At 38.9% G+C, this 14,422-nt stretch overlaps 1 protein-coding gene across 7 annotated transcripts in view; it reads left to right on the top strand.

The window, feature by feature from the left end:
• The window catches only part of MAP2K5 (mitogen-activated protein kinase kinase 5), a 249,028-nt gene that overhangs the window by 186,599 nt on the left and 48,007 nt on the right, over positions 1-14,422 (top strand). For 2 of the 7 annotated variants that reach the window (XM_054565237.1, XM_054565235.1), the window contains 2 exons: positions 6,543-6,569; positions 6,881-6,913. The exons of 2 other annotated variants lie outside the window; for them this stretch is intronic. In XM_054565237.1, coding sequence (XP_054421212.1) covers positions 6,543-6,569; positions 6,881-6,913 — 60 coding nt within the window. Of the gene's footprint in view, positions 1-5,964; positions 6,010-6,542; positions 6,570-6,880; positions 6,914-14,422 lie in introns of all 7 variants that reach the window. 3 more of the 7 variants (XM_054565238.1, XM_054565236.1, XM_054565234.1) reach the window with 2 other exon arrangements.

Here is a 14,422-nt window from a genome sequence, read left to right as displayed (position 1 = left end):
TTGAAGCACGTGGGGGCTGCTTGGGGGCAGGGGAATGTTGTCAGAGTGTCATTGCTAATGGAAGGGGGGAGAATAGAGGGCAATCAGACATAGCAAATGATCATAGAAAATAAGATGTTCATTTAAGAAAGAAAACATTGTAGAGACGTGACAACTATCTTCAAATATGTGAAGAGCTGTCATTAGACAATTTCTACAGCTCCAGACCATGGGCACATCTTACAGGAAGACATACTTGGACTCTAAATAAGAAAGAACTTTCTGACAATTTAAGCTACCCAAGATAGAATCATTGGAATCCCATCATTGGACGTCTTCTTACCAAAGACAGTACGCCTGTCTGTCAGGAATATTCTAAAGCGAACTTAGGAGGCAAGGCATTAAATTCTGTGAGCTCTAATATTGTTCTGGGTTCTATGGCCTGTGGAGGATTTAAGCTAATCAGCATGCAAACTAATGATAACTCCAGAAAAAAACACTTCAGACAGTTTGATGCGTTAAAAAAATATAAAAAAATAAAAAACTTTTGCTATAGCAGATTTATTTGACTATGAAGGTGGAGTGGTCAACAAGCCTTTCTCAGAAAAAACAACACCTCCCCCACTCTTGTCCTCACACACACACACAACTGATAAACTAGATTCTGGAAAAAGACCACCCTTTTTTGGAACCAAGAAAAGAGAAAAGCTCGATAAATCATGTGTCTAAAGTCTTCTTCAACAGGGGAGTGCTTAATGGATTCCTTTGCCAGACCTTGTACCATTAGAGAAAATGTTAATTTTGTAATTCACGTTGACCATTTTGAATTGTGGTCCCAAGCTCCTGCTTTTCTCACAAAATTTAGGTTCTAAACATTAAAACTTGCCTGTGCCCAGAGGATGATTTACTATGGCTCCTATACACCTATGCGGAATCAGACATGAGCTATGTCAGTTTTAAATACACAAGGGCTAAAAAGAGTGTCGCCTGGCAGTCAGGGCCTTTTCTGCTCTGCTCACTGTCTGGCAGACCCAGCAAATGAATCATGTTGCACCCTACCTTGGTGCGCTAGCTGTTGTGTTTTGTGTGAAAATGCATTGTCCTTGATGCTCAGGAAGCTGCGAGAGCCAAGTGATCTAATTTATGGTCCCATCGGAGTGGTGCCCTCCTCCAGGCATCTTAGAGCCTTTCTCTCCCATCCAGCTCTTTGTTAAGTTCAGGGATATCTCATTTTAGCATTTCAAAACTGGTCACTCCTGAATGCAGGACCCCGCCTGGAGCTGAGATGTGGGGAGAGAGAAGGTGCCAAAGTGGGTCTTAGAATGTGGGGATCATGGTGACTTTCTTATACTCTATTGAGTAGTTCTCCGCTAAGTCCTCTTATGACCTATTTTTAAGTCCTTTTTTGTTTGTTTAAATAAGTTATCACTTAGTTTTTGGTTTTGTACTCTACAAAATATGTTAACAGACTCACAGACATGACAAGAACTTGAACACTGTAAGAGGCTGAACCAGGGAGACAGGATGGCACCAGTGAATTATATTTGTTCATTTTTTATTATAAAAATAATATATAGTATTCATTTATTTTATCTCATAATCTATATCTAAAAATGTCAGTTTGCCAAAATTCCCATTTGTAGTTAACTGGAATAAATTTTGTTCTTTTTTTCCCCCCCTCAAACAATCATGTTTCGGAACTCTTTAAATTAGTGGTACAAAGCAGTGTGTATTCAGATTCAGCCTGTGGTCCTATGGAAGTGATTTTTTTTTTCCTCTTATTAAAGACTTTTTGAGATTTGGGCACTTTTTTTTTCTTTTTTTGGCAAATTATGGGTTGGAGGTGATGCATTCCTAAGTTTTAGCACCCAACTCAATGCCAGATAAAACGAGATTGAATGTCAAGTAGGAAAAGAATCCTGGCACCTTAATGGGAAGCTCCGCCTGTGAGGGTCTTTGGGCCCCTCTAACTCACCCCTTCGCTTTGTGGACGGGAACTCTGACTGAGCCCGGTGAGGGAAGGGAGCTTCTGAGGCCCTGGGAGCCTGACTGGAATCCAGGGGTCTTTCTGACTCCAAAGTTTATGCCTTTTCCCCACACAAGGCAGCCTCCTGAGTCACCCATCGGTTACAGGCCAGGTTCTGTCTTTGACGCTGGTACTCCCCTCGGAGCCTCAGTTTCCCTAACAGCAAAATGAGTAGGCCAAACTAGATCATCTCTGAAGTCCCTTCCATTTCAAAAATTTTCTTCAGGTCATTGTTCTCATTTAGAATATGAAAGTCTCAGTTCATATTAATCCCTGTTTATATTTAGCTTAATGCATCTAATGTGAAAGGAGACCCTTTGCAAAATAGCTACGGTTCCTGAAATTTGAAGTTTAAAAAAAGAATTGAAAAATTCAACACTGAAAGCTAGAATGTGGTGTCAGTAGCATAACAAATAAAAATGATTATTTTTTTTAAATTCCAACCATAGCATTTAATTTTAAATTTTTTTTTCTATTTAAGAGAAAAATAACACAAGCTTGAAAAGCAGTAAATATGTAAAGAGAAAATTTGTCAACTGATATTGGAATATCTGACCTAGGTCACACATAAATCTCTCAGACAAGAGCTGCAGGGCAAGCCATAATTCCAGAGAGTAAAAGAGAAAATGAAAGCTATAGCTGGTGTCTTCTCTAAGTTACATAGGTGGATTCATTTTAGTTTTCTGATTATGCTTCTGAATAGAATGTGAAAGGGTTGGTAGCCAAGTCAGTTTGACCACTGTCTGTATAAAGTACCTCTACAGACAGAGGAGCATACTGTGAGACTTCCAAAGCTGCTTTTTATCACCAGAGTGAAAGCCCCACGAGCAGACTTGTACATTAGCAATTTCTTTTCCAGGCTCATTTTCCAAACTCTTAACTCATGTTATAGGAGCTTTTCTAGTTGCCAGTTTTTTAGCCCTTGCAATATTACCGCAGTAACATCCTAATACCTAACTGATGATTTGCTTGACTGTTACAAAGTCATTCTTCCCCTTTTAAACACATAAGGATCCTTCTTACATTAGTATAAAGCATAACTAACCCTTGTGATTGTAGCTTAAAATCTTGGATCTAAGGATTGGGAAAAAGAAGGTTATGCCCAGAAGAGGGAAGAGACTCATCTAATTAGTGTATCAAAATGGTAGTTCTAGTTCTAGAGGCTCATTAGCAAAGGGTTTGACTGGAGCAATTACTGTTCATTGTCCCAAAGTACTAGTTAGACATAGAAAACTCAACACAAACAAAATGTACAAGCAAGAACGTGGACAAGTTAGTTATAAACAGCATTTCATATGTTGTGAGATGCAGGCAATACATCAGCCCTAACAATGTTATTGTGTTCCTCTGAACTCTGCTCTCACAGCTAAGCATTTGGAAGGCAGACCCAGAATAAAGAGAGGCATTCACAAAACTAACATTTTATATTGAGTACCCTTAGCATCACTTTTAATATGCTATAAAACTAGGGGCTTCACTTTTTCTTGAACTGTGTGCAAAAGCAGAGGCAGTGACTGGAGGTTGACTTTGTTTGGATCTGTTTTATGGTTGCTGCGCCTGTACTGTAATATGATCTTGAAAAAGGTAAACAACAAAGAGTTTAGCAGTGAAAAATATACCTAATATAAATACAGTCGAGTACATGGCAGATCAGAATGTGAAAAATATGACTGCAGCATTAAATTTTCTGGTGGAATTAACAGAGGAACAGAATATCGCCTTTAAGGCAATATATCTGAGACAGAGAAAGGAGATAATACATCTAACTCTATGGTCTATGTGGCATTCATATAAAGAAAAGCACAGTAGCTTTATTTAATTGAGAAAATGAATCAATTACAATGATGTTGCATCATCAAATTCTTGTGAAATAGAAGATATAAGTCACCACATTGTGTAACAGTGGTAAAAAGTAATTGAGTATCTTAAGCATTTTGAATCAATTTCAGGTACTGGCACTGCTACCTTAATACAAAATTTATGAAGATGATTTCATATAATATGTTACTATCAAAACTATGTAATAAAACCTGGTAACAATGTCTCTCTTTAAAAATCTGAGCAAAATAGTATAGTTATAAGATAATAAAAAAAAGACTTTGATATTTCTGTTTTTCCCTTTCTTATAGTAAAGAACCAGCATTAAAGTAGTACATTTTTAAGTTGTCTTAAACCATGCATTAAACCCACAAAATAAGAAAAGGTGGAGATCTTTTCCAAGATCTCAGTTCATAAGGAAATGTCCTCCCTTTATTCATTTGATGCTTACCACTCATGTTATTGGGAGCAATGTCTCACAATCCTTCCTGAATTCATTTTGAAACATCTCACTTAGAATGCTTGCCACATGTTTTCCTCAGAGAGTGTTGTGTTCCCCATGACTGTTGGAAATTTGTGAAAAACATTCTCTTTGAGGTCAAATGGATTTCTAATTCTTTGTTCATTTCAAGTAACTCTCCTGTTGAAGTAGATATCTCTTACCAAGAATGGGGGCAGGGTGGAGTATCCATGTGCACTTAAAAATATATAAAAGCAAAGTTACTTGGGCTTTTCAGGATTTTTTTTTAAGTTTGGACAAGATTCTTTTTTTTTAAGATTTTTTTTATTTACTTACTTTGGAGAGAGCAAATGGGAGGAAGAAAGAGAGGGGGAGAAACATGAATGTGTGAGAGTCTCTCTCACCGTCAGCAAGGGACCCAGGCATGCACCCTGACTGGGAATCGAACTGGCGACTTCTTAGTTTGCAGGTCAGTGTTCAGTGCACTGAGCCACACCAGCCAGGGCTCAGGATTTTTTTAAAAGTGATGTAGCTTGTTACTAAAATCTTTAACCACTCCAGGATGGTAGTCAGCAGCACTCTCTTTCTTTTTAATATAAATCTTCACTTGCAGATCCTTATCCAGAAGTTCTCATTGACTAGAGGATCAAGGAGCAGTAACTGAGACAACATTAAGTAGACTAAGACTCCATCTGAAACTAATATAATATTGAATGTCAACTGTAATTGAAAAAAAAAATGAAATTTTCAAGTAGCCTAAGAGCCAGTTATATTGGGACCGAGTTTTTGGGAGTAGTGTTTGGGGAGGGAGGGCGGTGATAAGGAGCCAAGAGCTGTGATGGTGGGTACCACGTTCAGCCGAGGTCGTAACACAGAAAAGCACTTTTCAAAACACTCAAGCGCTGAGTGGAAGGGTCTGCTGATCAGCCATATGGATGCAAAAGAAATGATAAAACATAGTTTCTGCCTTTGAGAAACTTACAGTCTAGTTGAAAATAACTCACATGCCAAAACTGATAATTTATCAACTTTATCATTCCAAGTGTACCTGCAAATCTAATTGTTTTTAAGCAATACCAGGACTGTGGGCAGATATAATGAAGATGCTGGAGAGAAAGGAACCTTGGAGGAGACCCAGCGCAACCACAGCCTGTCCCTGTGGCCCCATCCTCTGGGAGACCCAGTTTTCCCATCAGGGAATAGAGATGATCATCCCTGCCAACCTCAAGGTGGCTGTGGAGATCAGATGAGAATGTGTATGTGAAAGAACTTTTAAAGGCACCATTAAAAACATAAAGGGGATTATTACTATTTTTCCCATGTTTTACCAACTGGTTGCAGCTCAGTTATCCCAGCAACCAACTGACCCATCAGTTATATTTCATTTCTGAAATTTTTCTTCTTGGGAAGTGTATACCTGGGACTCCATTTTCATTGAGCATGTAGTAACTGCAGGCATGGGGGAGATGCATTGAAGTGTTTAATACTTTAATTACAGTGGATGTTTTATTAATTTGGTGTCTGTCACATTTTAGTAACTTTATAAAAGAGATGGTTTGTCGGTATTAGATGTGTGAGCAGCCTGCCTTTAGAATGTTGATTAGGAAAAGGCATTTCTTACTTCTCTCTATTCTATACCCTGAAAAACAGTGCAAAACTTGCATGGATTTTATTTTCCCAGAGAGCTCTGCTGCCCTGGAAACAGGCTGAAGGAACTTTGGAAAAGGTGGAGTCTTCATCCCACTCCTGAGTTAGAGACAAATACTTCAACCACATAATTAAAGTTTTCTTCACAAAATAAGGGATTGTGAGCAAACACTGGCAGGAATCCAAAATTCTAATTTCTGACTATGATTTAATTTCAATTTTAAATAAATCGGTTTTTAATTTAAAAAGAGTGAGCTTCATAACATTAGCAATGATTGCAACATTAAACCCAGTGTTCACAATCTAGCAATATAAAACATTATTTATATCTGAATCGTAAACAGCCTTTTGAAATGGATTATGGTTTTTCTCCCTATTCTAATACAACCTGGAGGGTACTAAAAAGTGTTGTGTGAAATTAACATTCTGCTGACTTTCGCCTATAAATGAGAAGCGAGCTATTAACATTTGTGTATTTTCATTATGTAAATTGTGTTAACACATGCCCACAAATTGCCACCAGCAATGCAATAATTTTCTCTCAGTGATCATAATGTGTCCAAGTGAGTCATTTTGATTATGACATGCTAATTACATATTGCCTTTTTTCAGATTCAGAAAAACCAGGGATCTTTAATGGTAAGCTTTATGAGTTCAGAAAAAAATTCACTTTTCTTTTTCCTGATGGCTGCTTCCTTTGCATGCTTGAATGCCTTGTTTTAAACTTAGCAAATTGCATTTTGAAGAAAATGCAAACCTTTAACTGCCTGTATTAGATTAGGTACCATTAGAAATAATAGAACATCCTGAGCATCAATGTTTTTATAAGAGTTTGCTGTTGTTGATTAATCTTGCTATATTTTATTGCATTAATGATTTTTTCTTTCCACTCCACTGTAAAGATATTGCATAGAGGCTAATACTTTTTCCTCTCTTCTTTCCCATTGCAGCCTCTCCAGCTTCTGCAGTGCATTGTTGATGAGGTGAGGCATCGTCTTATGTGCTTTCACTCCTAAAGTCATTCCTAATGGTGTGGAAAGCTTATATTTTGTTTCCTAATGAAGCACAATGCCCAACATCCTCGGAGCAAGTTGTGTTGTATGGCTCTGAGCTGTGTTACGTGAACCGGCCCTGTCCTGAAACTGATTCTGGCCGAGAATCCCTGCCAAAACAGACTGTCCCACAGGCTCGTTCTTGGGGCCAGCAGAAGCCCTAAAGACAAAACATGATAATATTAATGTATCCTCTCCCTGGCCAGATGGGTATGGAACTGGAAATGAAAGTGGTATCATTTTTTTTTCCATAACAGATATTTAAAGTCATTCAGTAGGCAAGGGTCAGAGTTGAACAGCAAATATAAGCCAGATAAAATTTGTCTTCCTTGCTTTATTTACCCAAAGCATATCAGAGTGGTAAAAATTGTTCAGAAGCTCCAGGTCAACAGTTGAGCTTTAATTCCCTAGTTAGGGATTTTTTCCCAGAATATACTCCTAATTTCTTGCACTTTTAACTAGTATTCTCACATTTTAAGTCATCCTACCTCTGGTCCTTCTTAGCCAAGTTCCACTGTCCCTTTGCCTTCATGGAGTTGAAGGAGTTTGCCTGCATTTCCTTCTTAATCAACTTTGCCTACATTTTATTCTGACTTGAAAATCCTTTTGTTTTCCTGTAAATTAGCAGTCTTACTGTACACAATGCTCTCAGTTAAGAAACAGTAATGTTTTTTAAAAACTTGAGTTTTTCTACATGTGGGCTTGCCTACTGGCAATGTTTATTTTTTAACTTTAATTTTACAATATTTAAAACTCTTGTAATGAAGGCGATAAATGAGTCAGATAGGAAAGTTTGAAAGAAAAAAACAAATCGTAATTCATAATTATTCCTCTCAATTAAACATCTGTATAACCAGTTATGAGATTTGGGAGAAAAAATAAAGATCCTCCTAGGAAAAAAACAAATGCGAACACATATCCCAATAATAGTAAGAATGGGGCTCTAAGATCCTTAATGGTTGCATCAGTCAGTCCATATATCCCCCTGCAAGCCATAAACCATGTTGGTGCAAAAATGAAGGCATTGTCCTGAAACAAATGGAGGCCCCATTATCTCAAATATCAGATAGGCCTTCTGGATCTAATAGCTCATCAATATCTTCTGTCATCTTAGATTCCAAAAGCATCCTGTGCCCCATCAGAATCCTCCCAAATAAACTGATTTTCCTGAGGTTCCTCTCCAGGATTGCTTAAGGATGTGCCCAGGGAAACTTGGCCTGTCTGGTCAAGTGCACAGCCTGCCGTGCTTCCTGGGCCCTCTTGTTCTTGGTCCGGTAGGCCCCTGGGCATCAGACCAGTCAAGTACAGATGTTCTTCACCAATAATATATGTTGTTACTGGAGAGCTGATCTGAAGGTTTTCTAGATCAAATGGATATTTCATTTTTTATTTAAAGTCGCAGTAATTGATACTAAATTTTAAATACTTTACTTTTTTGATTTGGGCAAAATCCTGAGGCTCTCAGAACTATCATAGGGAGATGTTCTGTCTAAGGTGGGAAGGTCTGTGTGATGGGGGACAAGAGTATAACTTAAATCATACGTGTTTGTTTCTTCCTATATGAAAATATAACTTAGATACCTATTCTTACTTACTCTAAAAACATGAAAATATCTACCCTGGCTGGTGTGGCTCAGTGGATAGAGCACTGGCCTGTAAACCGAAAGGTCCCTGGTTTGATTCCCAGTCAGGGCACATGCCTGGGTTGCAGGCCAAGTCCCCAGTTGGGGGCATGCAAGAGACAACCAATCAATAATTCTTTCACACATTGATGTTTTTCTCCCTCTCTTTTCCCCTCCCTTCTGATCTCTTCTAAAATAAATAAAATCTTTAAAATAAAGAAAAACAAATACATGAAGATATCTTCTTTATGGAAAGGTGGAAAATTCACATTGTCTTCATCAAAGCAAACAAGTTGGTCTTGGAACTGAGCTGATATTCAGTACGAGAGCATGAGGGAAGAAGTGTCCAGATGACCTTCAAGCAAGGTGCATCATAGTTCCTAAGAAAGAATGGACGGGGCAGGGGTGGGGGGTGTCCTTTAATTACTGTGCTTGTCCAATGGTTACCAGCTTTCTCATTGCTGCGATACAGTGTTTCTGAAAAGGGTAGTCCAAGGGCTAACTGCATCAGATATACTTAAGGCTCTTGTTAAAAATGTAGGTTCTTGCACCCAGATCACTGAATTAGATTTTCTAGGTGTGGAGCCTAGGAAACTACATTTTACTAGACTCCCAGGTAACTCTTCGTACAATTAAAGTGTGAGAACCTCTTCCATAATGGCTTTTTAGGCTAAGACTGACTGCCCTTTTAGATCCCAGAAGGCAATTAACTATCTTCATTTGCATCTCAATTTTAGGGTTCTTATTCCTGAGTGAATATAACCAGCCAGGATTTGAGCCATTTTACTCCTTGAGCATGAGATATACTCCATTGTGAAAAGGATACTATTTCTGTTAGAGAAAAGTCAGATCAAAAAGTACCACCTTTAAGGAAGCCTAATTCAGACAAGATGGATGTATTTGGAGCCATATACAAAATAGCAAAGTAAATCCCAGTGTAATATACTTCATTATTATGTGACTGCAGCTTGACCTCCCCACATAACCTGGCAAAGCATAAAGAAGTAATAAAATAAGACCAGGTGGGCAAGAGCCCTGGAGTGGACAGAAGTGAATGTCAGAGCCACTCGGGGACTCAGGAGATAGAATCGTGGGACAAATCCAGAGTCAGACCCCAGATGTCCAAACAGAAAACACCAAAAGTTAAAACAGGAGTAAGAGTCCCAAACATGAAACTTGGACCACAGAATGGGAATTAGCAAGGTAGCTAAGGTAATAGTAGAATCAAGCTGCAATCAGAAATCTGAGCAATCCAGTTTAATTTTGGCGGGGCGAGTTTAATCTAGTTTGGGGCTAGCTAACTCAGGATATGACACCAGCTGGTGCTCGGAGTTGCTTCTTTAAAAAGCACTTCTTACTTTAAAACCTCAGGTTCTAATCAGGCCTTCTCCAAGTCCCTGAGTACCTGTTATAAAAAACTTTGGTTTCTTGTAAGTGATGTGTGCCTGTGTGTACTGTGATGGCTTTGCCGTCTGACATCTTTGGAGAATAAGGTAGTCCTAACTGTAGATTCTGCAGTTTACTACTTCAAGCTCTAATAACAATGAGGAAATTTGCATTCTTAGAAAGAGATGTTTCTAAAATGTATTTGCTCTTGGCAGCCTGTTGACAGAGTGTACTGAATATCATTTCACCTTTTCTTGATGACTCAGGTCCTTGGTTTGAACATGGTACTTTGATGTATTGATACCCCCAGAGCTATAGAATTGTACAGGGCTTACCTTGTTCTTGCACTGAATTTTACCAACCATTTTGCCTGTGTGTTTGGCTTTGGCACTCAGTGACACACTTGGGCCTCTTGAAGTGTACAGAACCATTTGCTCCCAGGCTAAGTGGCCCTACTTGGCTGTGCTGCTCTGCTTGGTGTTTGTCCTCTGTTCTCTCTTGTGATTACCTCTGTTTTCTGTGGTCACTCCTCATTTTTGTCAGTGACTACCTACTGCCCCAGTAGTCTGACCATATGTCTTCAGTCTTTGCACTCCTGATAACGACCTTGGCAAAATAAAAGTGACAAATGAAATCAAATACCTACAAAACTCTCTCTGTATCCATGATTCTGTCTCTGTTCTTTTGTTTGCTTAGTTTGTTTTTTAGATTCAATTGTTGATAGGTATGTATTTATTTCCATTTCATCATTCATAGCTTTGTTTTTTTCATGGTTGCCAGATGGGAGGGAGGTGTGGGGGAAAAGGTGAAGAGAAGAGGGGATTAAGAAGTACAAATAGGTAGTTACAGAATAGCCATGGGGATATAAAGTACATATAGGAAATGGAGGAGCCAAAGAACTTATACACATGATCCATGAACATGAACAATGGTGTGGGGACTGCCTGAGGGAGTGGGGGGTGCTAAATGGAGGGAAGCAAAAGGGGGGGGATTGGGACAACTATAATAGCATAATCAATAAAATATAATTTTTAAAAAAATTAGATACCTAAGTGGTATGTGTAAGATCAAACACACTCATCTAGGAAGAGAGATAGTGCTTAACCCCTTTAATGAAGTAAAATTAAAGTGGGCTTCTGTTCATTCATTCAGCAAATAGTTATCACAAAACCTCCACTATATGCTAGCTCAAGTTGTTCAGGTTATGGTCAGGACAGCCTCCAAGCCTAGAGAGAACTGGACTTCTAGGCAAGGTACCCAGGCCAGCTGCAAACTGGGTCTGTGAATCGGGACAGGAAGGCAGAAGTATATTCCCAAATCCTGGGCCTCGAAGGCGGGGGGCTGTGTCTAACACTCTACCCAATGTCTGGGCTCCCAGTTTGGTTGGCAACAAAGGGCTGGCCACACTGGTTAAATGGCAGGTGGAAATACAGCAGTGGTATCTGAGTCACCGAATCCCAGGTTGGCTGGAGCCAGCAAGTGGGGGTGATCAGTGGATTGAGGTGGTGGGAATTGCAATGAATAAAGTAGGGACTTCCACCTTGACCTGCCCCCAACTAGTTCATAGCCTTGGAAAAGATACGGACATGGAAATGAATAAGTACTTCATTGTCGGGTGCATACTATACAACCCCAGGACAGGAGAGTTTGTTCAGCCAGAGGAGGGTTTGTTCTGGAAGTAGAGTGATTAGATGCCCCTCCGGGTAGGTGACGTTTAAGGTAGGACTTAAAGGATGAATAGAAGTTTGTCAGGTCAAGAAAGGAAAAAAGTAAATGTCAGAAGAGCTTGAAACTTTCTTGTGAATCATTTTTGAGTTCATAGATGTGTTTGAGAATGTTTGGGTTGTCTAAAACATGACAACTAGAAAAATAGATTACCCTGAGTGTTTTTATATATATGTTTCAAGCATATTACAGCTAAAAATAAATTTCTGTCTAACATCTGTAATCTGTAGGTGCTTAGCAGGACAGTTAGCAAATCCCTGATTTATACTTCTGTTAATTCACTTTACTAGTAATAAGTGAATTCAAATAAGTCACGTTTTATACCCCATCGGAAGTATCTTCTACATGAAAGTATTGATTTCCTAGTAAGAAATAATGACAAGATTTGTGAACTACCAAATTTGTTCTGAAATAAAAGCAGAAACTTTTAGTGGTCAGCAATGGCCTACAATGCCAGGTATGTAGACAAATAATGGGCTTGATTGTTTAAGATGCCAGCTGAATAATTCTAAGTTATACTGATAGTTCTTCTTTGATGAGGATAGAAAGTAAGTAGACTTTAGTCTCAGGAACAGACATATGGAATAGCATTGTGAGCCCAGAAATTAACCCATGAATCCATGGTTAATTGGTTTTCATATAAATTCTATAATAAAATTAGAGACAGGTTGCTCAAGAAATACAGAGATTTGATAATAGAGGCGATAATAATGAACCTGAGGGCTCTGCAGAGAAGGGGCTTCCAAAGGACCAGTAGGAGTTAGCCTCAGAGATACTTGAAGCCCCAGCAGAAATTTACTATGGCTGCAATGCTTGGCAAAATATTAAGAGATGAGGCAAGGGCCACGTTTCAGTGGATCTTTACACACTGCCTGGAGGCATTTCTGGGCAGGTGGGGGGATAGAGGGAGGACTGAAAGTTTTCGGCAGAGGATCAACAGAACCAAATTTGTTTCAGGAAAATCACTCTAATAGGGTTGTGGAAGATGGATTATTGGCAACGACAGTTAAGCTGTAATTCTGATCAGAAGTTATGAGAGCTTTAATTAGGACAGCCTTGGCATGTATGAAAGGTATTTAGGAGATGGAATAAGCTGGATTGGCCGAGCAATTGGATGAACGGAAGAGGGGAGAGGGTAGGGTAAGGGATAAAGACACACCTCAGGCAGCCAGGCCTGCAGTGAGACAGGGCACACACATTTTGTGAGAAGATGATTAGCGTTCATAGGAGAGCACCAAGTGCCTCATTCAAAACTATATTAATCCCTGTTTCAGAACCAGTTATAGGAAGTTTAGACTGTAAGACTAAGTTCCTGAGCTTTTCATCTTCCTAGGGCTGCATGTAATACACAGTAATCACTCATAAATACTTGTTAAATGAAGTTTATGTGTAATTGTAAGAACTTACAACTTGTTTTTTCAGGACCTCAGAAAAACAAATCCAAAAAGTAGTCGAATAAGACAAGAAGGTATTTAGCTAATATATGTGGTCCTTTATCAAAATTCAGAAGTCTGTCCTTAACTTGTGTGGTTTACTGAGTGTTTCCAGCAGGTTTCCTCCTGTCATGCTGCTTTCTCACACCTCCATATTACAGATGAGGAAACTGAGTGACAGTAGGACTCTTTCTACTATATTATAATTGATCTTGATGGCAGCAGAAAATGACAGCTGAACATTTTGGCATCAAAGGGAAAGATTATTTTAAAAGCTATGAAAGAAGACAACATAGAAAGCATTGCAGACATGCCCAAGGGCATAGGTATATTGCAACATAGTTCATTTTCACTGTGTCAGAATGACTCCATATCTTTAAGAAAGAATTGAATTCTGTTCTGCATACTCTGTTTAAGTTAGCAGGGAGGAGCTTGACTCCTTTTAGAAAGATTTATATATACAAAAGGTTGGGTTCTTGAACCACTGTTATCTTAAAAGGTGAATTCATGCAGAATCACTCATTCCTGGCTGGTTAACTGAGAAACTGCTGCGATGTGAACATAGCAGGCTCTCTTGGGCTGGGGTGTGGGGGCATAAAAGCGGTTGCCTAATAATACCTCCCTGCGATTCAAAGAGTAGTATTAACCAACTCACACGCGTAATACTCATCCAGTGACTTGGCTGTAATTCTGGCTTCTGAAGTTAGCAAAGAGTAAAAGGAACACCATCCCCCCGTCCCCCATCTCTCCTGCTGCTCCCTGCATCCTAAGGATGACCTGTTTCTTTCAGGACACATAACTGCGTTTTTAAGTGAGACAAAACTTGCTGGCCTGAGCTCTCCAAAGACCTGTGCAGTGACTAACACTCTAACCATTGGCACAAATAGTGATGATGTGGGATTACATGATGTTTGCAACTTGTATGAGTTAATGACAGGCATTAGAACCCTGATAAATTAATCCAAGTGGATATACAATAGTCTTGTCCTCTAGTGATATTAACTAGACTCTCTGTTGGAAATATATAATTGGGAGGCTGAAAACCGATATTCCTCTTTTATGTAAGGCAATCTTTAGAAATCTAATACCTCCTTTGAAAAGTCCAGTATGTTTAAATTAATGCAGTTTGGCTGGTTTGAAGATTGAAAATAGGTTAGCATTAAGGCCATGATTTCTTTAGTAATTACTTTTTCTATTGATAATAACTGTTTCTTTAGAAATGACATTAACATTCTACCAAAACACAGCAGTAATCCAAAAGTTAATGTTCTGTT

The sequence above is a fragment of the Pteronotus mesoamericanus genome, unplaced genomic scaffold (genome assembly GCF_021234165.1).
Source record: "Pteronotus mesoamericanus isolate MK-2021 breed Mesoamerican mustached bat unplaced genomic scaffold, CSHL_Meso_final contig_164, whole genome shotgun sequence".
Lineage (NCBI taxonomy): Eukaryota > Metazoa > Chordata > Mammalia > Chiroptera > Mormoopidae > Pteronotus > Pteronotus mesoamericanus.
The sequence above is the reverse complement of the archived record's forward strand: the minus strand, read 5'-3'. Positions and strand labels throughout refer to the sequence as shown.